The 12,001-nt window shown below is 36.9% G+C and overlaps 1 protein-coding gene across 2 annotated transcripts in view; it reads right to left on the reverse strand.

Moving 5' to 3' along the window:
* Nucleotides 1-12,001, reverse strand: part of PIBF1 (progesterone immunomodulatory binding factor 1) — a 243,766-nt gene that overhangs the window by 52,952 nt on the left and 178,813 nt on the right. For both annotated transcript variants that reach the window (XM_062195303.1, XM_062195302.1), the window contains exons 15-16: nt 11,319-11,449; nt 1,432-1,516 (exon numbers count right to left, since the gene is read on the reverse strand). In XM_062195303.1, coding sequence (XP_062051287.1) covers nt 1,432-1,516; nt 11,319-11,449 — 216 coding nt within the window. The remainder of the gene's footprint in view (nt 1-1,431; nt 1,517-11,318; nt 11,450-12,001) is intronic.

Genomic DNA, 12,001 nt, shown 5'->3' on the forward strand with positions numbered 1-12,001 from the left:
CTTCCAGTAACAGTTCCTGGTTCATCTCTCTCAATAATATTATTCCAATAATTTCTTCCAATACATCTGGTATACCTTTCCCAGACTAGGAAATAGTATCTTAAGAACACTCATAAACCAAAGATCTGTTTGAAACATTTCCTTCTCTTTTAGAATAACAAAATGGTAAAAAAGACAGTTAAGATGAGGCAGTGATATGATGGTTCAGTGGCAATAATGCTTAGGACTAAATCACTAGGTTTCAAAATATCAATTGTTGGTGAGGATGCATAGCTACTGGAACTCTCATCACTGTGGGTGGAAATGCAAAAGTCACTCACTTTGGAAAAGTTGGCAGTTTCTTATAAATTTAAACATATATTTGCTATGTAACCTGGCAATCTGCTTTGGGTGTTTACTTAAGAGAAATGGAAGTTTACATTTGCACAAAAAACCTGCATATGACTGTCTATAGATGCTTTATTCATTACGTTATAATGTATATATAATTATTATTATATGTATTTATTTTATTTGTAGTTGCTTCAAAAGGGAAATAGCTCAAATGTCTGTCAAGTGGTTTAAGAATCAAACTGGGTACAAGCATAATGAATGTTACTCAGAAAATGAATAAAGCCATATTCAAAAGTTACAGAATGATAATTTCATTTGTATAACATGGTATAAAAGGTAAAACTTTAGGTATAGAAGATAGATCAGTGGTTGTTGTGACTTGGGGTTGGGGTTGAGGACTTGGGGTTGAGGTTAATTACTAATGGGACATGAGAAACTTTTTTGGGGTGATGGAACTATTCTAATATATTGATTGTGGTGGTGGTTACACACTGTGTGCATTTATCAAAAGTCACAAAATGTATGCTAAGAAGGCTAATCTTACTGTTTGTATATTATACCTCAATTATCTGACTTAATGACTCAATAAAACTGGGATTATCTTACAGTTACTAAGTGGCCTTGAGCAAGCCACTTAAAACTCATTTCTCCTTTTATAAAGTGAGGATTATACTTCAAAATTTTTTGGGTGAGCAACAAATGAAAAAAAATAAAAGAACTTTATGAACTTTAAAGCTCAACAGAAATATCAAATACTAGGACCTGGGCACATAATGATAAATAAGACAGAGGTATACACAAGAAAGTTTACTATCTAGTGGCAGAAAGAGGTAAACATACTTATTAAATAAAGTGGAAATTCAGCAACAGAGGTATGAAGAAAGCAATATTGGTCTACAAGAAGGGGCAGTTCAGGAGTAAGAATTAATTCTAGGAATGAAGCATAACCCAAGCTGAATAAAAAGGTTGAGATCGCAGTGAGATGCAAATGGGAGACACCATTAATGGATGTAGACAACTGGTATCCAGAAAGTTCACCCAAGATTGATTGTGAAAAAGTCTAAAATAGGAAAATGTATGGTAATGTAGACAAAGTACCTCACGGTGATTTAGAAGTTGTTCTAAATCTAATGCCATTTGATTCTTCATCTGTAGTAAAGCTGACTTTTCTTTATTTAGATTACTGGAAAAAAAAACACAAGTTTTAAAAAGTTATCACTGAGTGTATATTTAGTTAATAAACAGTAAACTGCAAAAGAATAAACATAATTATTATGGTTTTAATTCAAGATAAATTTATAGTTCATAAAAATACCATACTGTAATGTTTCTTATTAAATGACCTAGCTATTTTGCTGAGATTTTTTTAAAAATTAAAAACAAATTTTAAAAAGATTTATTTATTATTTTTAAGACTGATTTATTTATTTGAAAGGGAGAGTGAGAGAGAGGGACAGACAGAGACAGAAAGAGATCTTCCAACTGCTGATTCATTCCCCAAATGCCTACAACAGCCAGATCTGGGCCATGTTGAAACCAGGAGCCTGGAACTCCATCTGGGTTTCCCATGTGGGTGGCAGGTACTGAAACACTTGGGTCATCTTTTGCTGCTTTCCCAGGCACATTAATAGGGAGTTGAATCAGCAGTGGAGCAGCTCACATATGAGAAGCCAGAAAGACAGGCAGCAGCTTAAACCAATGCACCAACACACTGGCTCTCCTTATTTATTTATTTATTTATTTGGCTCCCCTAATTTAAACAACAACAACAACAAAATTTTAATTAAAAAATATTTAGTTGAGAGGCAGAGAGAGAGAAAGAGGAAGAGAAACAGAGAGAATACAATAACAGAGGAAGCTCCTATTCTCAGGTTTACTCTCCAAATGCCTGCAAGGGCTAGGCTGGGCTGAGCGGGGCTGGGCTGAAGCCCAGAGCCCAGAATTACAATCCAGGTCTCCCATGTGGGTGGCAGAAACCCAATTATTTGAGCTGTCACAGCTGCTCTGGGTTTGCATTAGTGTGAAGTTAAGAGCTGAAGATGGGAATCAAACCTGGCACAATGATGTGGGATATGGGCATTTTAATAGCTAGGATAAATGTCTGCCCTTCTTTTTCTTTTAATAATCATTTTCAGTACAACTGAGTTGCGTTCAGAGAATATTTTTCTGCCTAGAAAGGGCATAAAATTAGTGTTTTAAAGATGACTACCACCGAAATGTTAAAAAGATGAAGTAGGACTTACATGAAAGGCAAAAGGAGGTATATTTGGATAAAATATTAAAACACAGATATTAGAAGCTAAGACATTTATCCTTAAAATTGAAAGCAGCATTTTATAATTTACAAAATGCTTAATTTACAGGCATAGAATTGGGTTAATAAATGAAGCTGATAGTTGGTCTGTGGTGAAGTTGGGAAAAGAATTTTTGTCTTCAAATTCTTACTTCAATAATCAGTTTTGAAATTGTCATTGTGACTTTCTCTTTGATATGATCTATTTTCTAACTGAAGTTGGTAAGGGAGCTGGCACTGTGGCACAGCTGGTAAAGCCACCGCCTGCAGTGCGCCTGTAGTGCTGGCATCCCACAATGGGTGCTGGTTCCAGTTCCTGCTGCTCCACTTCTGATCCAACTCTCCGCTATGGCCTGGGAAAGCAGTAAAGATGGCTCAAGTCCTTGGGCCCCTACACCCACATGGAAGACCCAGAGGAAGCTCCTGGCTCCTGGCTTTGTATCAGCACAGCTCTGGCTGTTGCAGCCATCTTAGGAGTGAACCAGTAGATGGAAGAATTCTCTCTCTCTCTGCCTTTCTGTAATTCTGCCTTTCAAATAAATAAATAAATCTTTTTAAAAAAAAGAAGTAGGTAAGAAGATGTCTTATGGACTAATAATATTTAAAAAGAATTATTTGAAGACTGCTTTGTATTTGTATATTTTTCAATGTAGAAAAATTAATTAGAACAATTAAATGAAACATTCTAATGCCAGTGCAATGAATCTACTCAATTAGAACTATAATAATTATTAATAAAAGCAATAATAAACTGAAGTAACATAATTCCTGAAGTGTTGAGATAAAATTTGTGAGGGCAAAATCAATGAGAATTATTTTGTTTATCATGTAAAACATCTTTAGGCTATACTATAAGAAAATGGAAAGTCAAGTCAGTTTTTAAAATACTAGGCACCAGTTTTAATTCAAGGAATGGTAGTAAACATTCTGGAAGAACTGGTAATTCCAAGGATTTAAGATGGAAACATCCACATTCTCTTCCTTGCTAGTAACTGAGGACTTCACTGGGGTCTGTCCTCTAAGAAGAAAGACTAGTGCAACTCCGACATCCGTTGCCGGCTGTGCCACTGGTTTGACTGGACGGTGTAAAGCATGATGGGCACCACAGCACTGAACCTGCTTCCACATCTGTAAAAGTGGGAAAGAGTACTCCTGTGTGTCAAGGGGATATGGAAATTATCTAATGAATGATTATATAAAGTGATGGACACATAAAACTCTCTATAAATGCTACACTGTATTAGTAATTTAGTTGAAAAACAAGCGTCAGAGGAAAACAGTAATTAAATGCCAATAAAGGTAAGGTAGCTCAGCAGAAAAACAAACTGACTTTTGGAGTTCGGCGCCAGAGATCCTACGGAGCTGACGAGCTGAAAAGAACACAATGGTATTGAGGAAACTGAGTGCTATGTGCTGCTGCGTTCCCCAAAGCACTGTAAAGATCAGATGGCTTTGTAATGCTAGAAGTACAATCCATCTTTAGCTAAATCATTTTGAAGATAAATTATTTTTCAAAATGAAAGTAAAAACCCAGTACACAGAAACAGGAATTAGTAAGGAACATGTGTTTGTGTTCATATTCAACACCTACTTATGGTCGTACATACCTGCACAGTATACAAACAGTGACACTCAGTGCATACGTGTGTATTTCCTACCTTGCTCGCTCATTCTCTGAGCCTCAAATATCAACAGATCCACTAAATAAAATGTAGTGTAATGGGAATGGAATGTTGAAGTAATTACAGGATTTTGACTGGTTAATTCTTTACAAATGCCTTATATGTAGTGTAAGGATCCTATAACTAAACAGTGAAACTAACCATATAATGGAATAAAAGGTGGGTGAATAAATTGGTTTACAGAGCAACTCTGTTCTATCTGTAAGATACTGGTTTATCACAAACAGTATGAATGCCACAGACACCATTTCTATCATTTGCATATCTGGGTGTATATTTTTTTAGTCCTCTTTATAATAGACTCAACCCACAGAGGAGACCACCTTCAACATGTGGGTCTCTAAAACAAAATATGATGACTATATTCACTGCTATTATGTATGTAATTACTCAATAGAATTTTAGTCTTCGTAAGACATATTTCATAACAGTGGAAAATTACCTTTAAAAATACAACGCTTCTATGCGTGACTCATAAAGCTACTACAAAACAAATCTCCTTATAAGCACATTTATCTTGAATGGTATATTACACCCATAATTGTTCAATTCACTGTTAATTATTACTTAGAAATTCATGTTTATGGCTCTGTTTCACCTGCTATACGAAAACATATTCCTGATATATTGTTCCTTAACTTCCTGGATCAATATACCCTGGCTTAGCCTTGTAAGGGAAGTTGACAATGTAGTCTTTTCTTCTTTAACTACTGGTTAAGAATAAACTGAGAACTGACAACAGGGAAAGAAAATTTATGCTAATTATTCTCTTTCCATGCTTCCTTCAGTTCTGAAGAAGAAATCAAACTATATTACCCAGACTGTCTCTTGTGGCTTGGTGGAAGAGAGTTCACACTGCTACTTTTAAAAAGGATTATTACTTTAATGATAGGGGAATTTAAAGCAGTTAATAGTGACAACTCAAATGTTAGCTTTAAACATGTTTATAACAATTTTATTTTAGTGCATACTTACTCTTACCTTTCTAGAAATTGAGTATATTGCATAAATATCTAAATTTGCTAAGGGTGAGTGTGGTATAATGACATTGTTTAATTTTCTAAGAAAAGCACAACATTAAGTTCTTTAGTTTTTATTATGAAAGCTAAAACATTTTATAATCAATTGATGTAAATATTTTTATAGTCAAAATATCAATTCAGCAAAAAGGAATGAGAATTTTTAAGAAAATAATAACAGTAACATTTTTGAATGTGCCATCTGATGTTTAAATTTTGAATTAATATAGGACAAGGGAAAGAGGAAGAATATTTACTGAGTTTCTCCTACATGCCAGAAACTTTATAAATGTTCCTACACTTAATTTTTAAAAAAGATTTATTTATTTGAAAAGCAGAGTTATAGAAGGCAGAGGCAGAGAGAGAGAGAGAGAGAAAGAGAGAGAGAGAGAGAGAGAGAGAGAGTCTTGCATCCACTGGTTCAGTCCCCAACTAGCCACAACGGCTGGAGCTGGGCTGCTCTGAAGTCAGGAGCCAGGAGCTTTTTCTGGGTCTCCCACGCGGGCACAGGGGTCCAAGGACTTAGGCCATCTTCTATTGCTTTCCCAGGCCACAGCAGAGAGTTGGATTGAAAGTGAAGCAGCCGGGACTCGAACTGGCACCCATATGGGATGCCGGCACTACAGGCAGAGGTTTTACCCTCTATGTTACAGTGCCGGCCCCCATTTAATTTTCACAACAATACCTTGAGGTTCACATTAAAAACTTCATAAACACATTTACCACGAGAAAAGAAACCAGTCTGATGTTTTTCACTATAGGATTTGACATGCCATTTTTGCACAGTAGGGGTGAAAAACTGAGCATATATAAAACTGTAGGCTTATGAAACTGTGACCTATCCTACAGCTGACTTGTTGGTTGAGTTGACATTTTTACTGCATTGTCATATCACATCATTTCATTTATGTAACCAGGGTATATCTATAACAACATCTCAAATACCATAATTAAACTATTGAAAGCACTTTAATTTTTATATTAGAAGGCAGACTTTTCAATTAAGAGCAGATTTCATATCCTATGAAACAGTTCAGAATCTACTAAAATAGCATACAATAAATTATGAATCAGCATCATTAAAGGAATCAGATATGTAGCAAAAAGTTCCTTTGGCAGTAAACTCCATAAATGGCAATAGCTTTTAAGATCACTGTTGCTGTTATTTTTCACTTTAAAACAATTCTTTTAAAATTTCTTTGTTTATTTTCATTTTATTTGAAAGGCAGAGAGGCAAATGGAGAGAGATCCTTACCCACTCCCTAAATGCCATCATCAGCCAGTATCAGCCAGGGATGGGCTAGGCTGAAGCCAGGAGCATGGAACTCAATCTAGGTCTCTGATGTGGGTGGCTGGGACTCAAGTACTAGAACCATCAGCCTCCCAGGTGTGCACCAGCAGTAAGCTGGATTTGAAGTGGGCAGCTGGGATTTTTTTTTTTTTTTTTAAGATTTATTTACTTGAAAGTCAGAGTTACACAGAGAAAGAAAAGGCAGAGAGAGAGAGAGGTTTTCCATCTGATGGGTCACTCCCCAATTGGCTGCAACAGCCGGAGCTGCGCCAATCCAAAGCCAGGAGCCAGCAGCTTCTTCTGGATCTCCCACGCAGGTGTAGGGGCCCAAGGACTTGGGCCATCTTGTACTGCTTTCCCAGGCCATAGCAGAGAGCTGGATTGGAAGTGGAGCAGCTAGGTTTCGAACCAGCGCCTATATGGGATGCCAGCGCTTCAGGCCATGGTGTTAACCTGCTGAGCCACAGCCCCAACCCTATTATTTTTTTTTAAAGATTTATTTTATTTATTTGAAAGACAGAGTTACAGAGAGAGGGGTCTTCCCTCTGCTGGTTCACTACCCAGATGGCCACAACGGCCAGAGCTGAGCCGATCCGAAGTCAGGAGCCAGGAGCTTTCTCCAGGTCTCCCACGTTGGTGCAGGGGCCCAAGGACTTGAGCCATCCTCTACTGCTTTCCCAGGCCATAGCAGAGAGCTGGATCAGAAGAGGAACAGGCTGGCGCCATGGCTCACTAGGCTAATCCTCCGCCTTGCGGCGCCGGCACACCGGGTTCTAGTCCCGGTGGGGCACCGATCCTGTCCCGGTTGCCCCTCTTCCAGGCCAGCTCTCTGCTGTGGCCAGGGAGTGCAGTGGAGGATGGCCCAAGTGCTTGGGCCCTGCACCCCATGGGAGACCAGGAGAAGCACCTGGCTCCTGCCATCGAATCAGCGCGGTGCGCCAGCCGCAATGCGCCTACCGCGGCGGCCATTGGAGGGTGAACCAATGGCAAAAGGAAGACCTTTCTCTCTGTCTCTCTCTCTCTCTCACTGTCCACTCTGCCTGTAAAAAAAATAAAAAATAAAATAAAATAAAAAATTAAAAAAAAAAAAAAAAAGAAGAGGAACAGCCGGGATTAGAACCAGTGCCCATATGGGATGCTGGAGCTTCAGGCCAGGGCTTTAACCTGCTATGCCATAGTGCCATTGGGATTTAAACCATATACTCCGATATGGGATGTGGGCCCCTTTCTGCTGAACATCTGACCTATTTTTCATTTTTAACAGAATTTTCAATGAAAAATTTGTTAAATGTAAGATATATACTAATAATTGAAAATATTTATTGAGTATTAAAAATGTTTAGGCACATTTCTATGTATATTATAAAGATTATATCATTCAATTCTCTGAACAACCAATACAAATTAGGTACTCTTAGCACCACTCCCATTTCACAATGAGGAAACTGGCTGTGCCATCCAATGTCATGGCCATTAGTTCTCAGCAATACTACCACATTTCAAATGCTCAACAGCTACATGTTGCTAATGCCTACCATACCAGCCAGTGCAAATATAGAATATGTCTGTCATTACAGAAAGTTCGATAGGACAATAGAGATATAGAGTGTTTTGCTGACTTGCCCAAAACTAAGTATTGAACTAGATTTGAACATAAACAACCTATCTATATAGTCTGTGCTCCATTTAAAAAATTCTTAAAGAATATTCAAAATAGAGAAAATAGAACATGTCTCTCACCCAGCTTCAACAGTGATCAGCACTGTTTTACGCTATTTTTTGGCTTTTCTTTGTTAATTACATTAGTTAACTCCTCCCTTATTCAGACTAGAACATGGGGAGGCAGTCTAACATAATATTTAAGAGTATAGAATTAGAAAGCAGACAGATATGGATCTAAATTTTGGCTCTGCATTTCAGGCATGGAAAGCCAAGACACTGATGCAAAAAATGTCCTATATGAAGGATCTCCGTGGGTGAGACCCCAGTGGAATGAAATGGTCATCAAAGAAGGAGGTACTTTTTCTCTGAAGGGAGGATAGAACTTCCACTTTGCTTATGGCTCTGTCCAAATACTGAAGGAGTTTGTGGAATTCAAAAGTTTTCCATAGCCTTGGCAGCTCATGTCAAGAGCCTTGGGTGATCATTGACATCATACATAAGAGTGTTAATTGTTAAATTAACAACAAGAGTCACTGTGCACTAACTTCCTACGCAGGACCTCTGTCCTCAAAGAGTTGTATTATAATTGTGTCAAAGTGCTCCAAAAAGATGTATCATTCTTGGGTGCTTCATTAAAGTTAATTAAGTTTCTAAAAAAAAAAAAGTGAAATTAACTTCAAGATGCAATGACTTTGAACAGCCCTTGTTTCGACTGTTGAGAATTTTTTTTTTTTTTTTTACTGTGCAAATTGTTGAACTCTTTACTTAGTATAGAGTTGGTTTTCTGTGTATAAAGTTAATCGAAAACAGATTTTGGTGGAGAATGGGACTAGGAATGGGAGAGAGAGGAGGGGGAGTGGTGAGAGAGTGGGTGCGAGGGCGGGTGTGGTGGGAAGAACCACTATATTCCTAAAGTTGTACTTATGAAATGCAGGAAGCCTGTATTCCTTCTGTATTCCTTAGTGAAAGGTTTCTCTGGGGGGAAAAATAAATTAAAAAAACCAAATTTTGGCTCAGTCATGAAGGCCAAATTGCTTAATATCTCTAGGGATGAATTTTTTCCTCTTTATAAATTTCTCCTCCTCCTAGCTATTACTTTTATCTATATTAAAGTATTAAATATTCAAATAAATTTACTTGAAAGTAACTGTGAAAGAGTTAATTTTTCTCAGGTCTTTTGTATATCAACTCTCCAAGATAATTAAGGTAAAAACCAGACTATTATAAAAAATTTCAGATATAACAGAAACATATAACACAGAAGAAGTTCCTCAATTTCCGTAAGATAACCAAGTGTCCAGTGAATGATGAAAGACATAATTTCTACTGTTCCCAATAGCTACCTATAGAACAATTAATTGAGCAAACTTATTAATGTTGGTTACATACACTATACATATTGTTTTTAACTTTAAAATTAGTCAAGAAACAAATTACTGTTATTTATTTTGCTGCTTAAGTTTCTACTTAGTTATCTATTAGAGAGAGAGAGAGAGACAGAGACAGAGACACAGAAGAGTGAGCTCCTAACTGCTGGTTCTTGGCTGGGAAGCCAAAAGCACGAGCTGGGAGCTCCACCAAAGTCTCCTCACGAGTGGCAGAAATCCAACTACTACCGAGTCGTCACTGCTGCCTCTCAGGGTCTGTGTTAGCAGGAAGTTGGGATCAGGAGCTGCAGCTGGAGTTAACCCTAGGGACTCTGAAGTGGGACACTGGCATCCTAACTGGTGTCTTATTTGCTAGGCCAAATGCCCATTCCTATTTTGATGTTTAAAGCATAATCACAATTTTAAGTTATTATATCAAATCATAAAAAATTAACATCACAAGTAAAGTTCTGGGTCAATTATTTTGGTGTTCTGGAAATAAGACGATAACCACTCTGATTAATAAGAAAGAATATTCATAATTTAGAGGTAATCACCAATAGTTTTATATTTTTGGTTGTATACCTTAGGATGCCTGGTTTTAACAATTATCCTCTTCATTGTTTTTCAATTCCTTAATTAACAATTTCCTTTTTTACCTAATCCTCTGCTTCCATAATTTTTTATGGGCTAATAATTTTTCCACTGAGGTTGGCAAAGTGGCACAGTGGGTAAGGCTGCCGCCTGCAATGCCAGCATCCCATATTAGAGTGTTGGTTTGAGTCCCAGGTGCTCTGCTTCTGATCCAGCTCCCTGGGAAGGTAGTGGAAGATGGCCCTAGTATCTGGGCCCCTGCCACTCACATACGAGATTCTGGTGGAGTTCTAGATTTCTAGCCCAGCACTGGCCATTTTAGCTGTTTGGGGAGCAAACCAACAGATAGGATCTCTTTCTCTCTTTCTGTGTCACTCCGCCCTTCAAATAAATAAAAATAAATCCTTAAAAAAACAAGTAATTTATCCACAAAGCTTAAATTATTCAAATAATCTTAAAATCCAACAATCAAGCCAACTAACCAACCACTCATGAGTTAAAACTGTTTAATACATAACATCTTTCAAATAAATAAAATAAAAATAAAAGAAAAAATACATAGTACCATTCTTTCATTTCAGCCTAAAAAAATTAAAATGATCACATAGATGACCAGGTAAATAATTTGCGTGACTAATAAATGGAGCAAGTCTTTTGATTAAGTTCTCAAGAAATTTGAAACTAAGGAAGTGAACTACCCATGAGGTAGTTCATGGGTCACTTCATCTTAAAGGTTAGAGGAAGAAAAGGCTAAAAATTCCTTGGAAAAATCTAAGTAAAAAAATCTAACTAAATGCGTAAGATGTGTACATTATATCTGTCTAAGGTTTAACTCTACACATGGTCATCTGATTATATTCCTTCTCTCTTTGGTGACTGAAATCCCATAAAAAATGGCTATCAATATGTGATGTCAGGTGACCTGTTTTTTTCTAAGAGAAGGTTAATATTCACTATGATGAAAAATACCTTCATTATTTAAATTTGTCTTCACAATTTATAATCTGAATTCCTCCATAACAGTATTATGATTACAATGGTTATATGATTCAAATAAAAGATTTACAGATGACTTACCCTATATCTTTCTCAAGATCTGCTATACACTTCGTCAGTGAATCAATCTTCGAATCTCTCTGACGCACTGATTCAATGAGATATCTGTAAGGTTGTTGAGTCTGGTTTAACAGCGAATTGGCCCTGTTAAGCTACACAAACACAAATCTCATTAAAATCTAGAAAATGTGACAACAAACTAAAGTCATTCAAAAAGCCCCAGCACAAATGCAGAATACCAAGACTTTCTGTGTGAATTGTTCTGAAAAGTGCTTCTTGTGTACTTTGAAGATTTTAAAAATGATTAACCAATATAGCTATTCTTAGTAATAATGATCATAAATAGGGAAGTTCAGTTTTAAGTAAAATATTGAGTTATGAATTTTGAGAATGGGACACCTAAATTTTTCTATTTGTTGGTCTGAGAATAAAAACCCTTTAGTGAAAAATGAAGATCTTTTTAGCTTTATTTTGACTAAAAATTATACAATCATATCATAATTAGTTTTTCCATTTCTTCTTATTCCTTTTTTTTTTTAAAGATTTATTTCATTTATTCAAAAGGTAGTCAACGAGAGAGGGAGAGATAGACAGATCTTCCATCAGTTGGTTCACTCCCCATATGACCACAATGGCCAGGGCTGGGCTAGATCAAAGCTAGGAGCCAGGAGCTTCATCAGGGTCTTCCATGTGGGTGCAGGGGC

The sequence above is a fragment of the Lepus europaeus genome, chromosome 6, assembly GCF_033115175.1.
Source record: "Lepus europaeus isolate LE1 chromosome 6, mLepTim1.pri, whole genome shotgun sequence".
Classification (NCBI taxonomy): domain Eukaryota; kingdom Metazoa; phylum Chordata; class Mammalia; order Lagomorpha; family Leporidae; genus Lepus; species Lepus europaeus.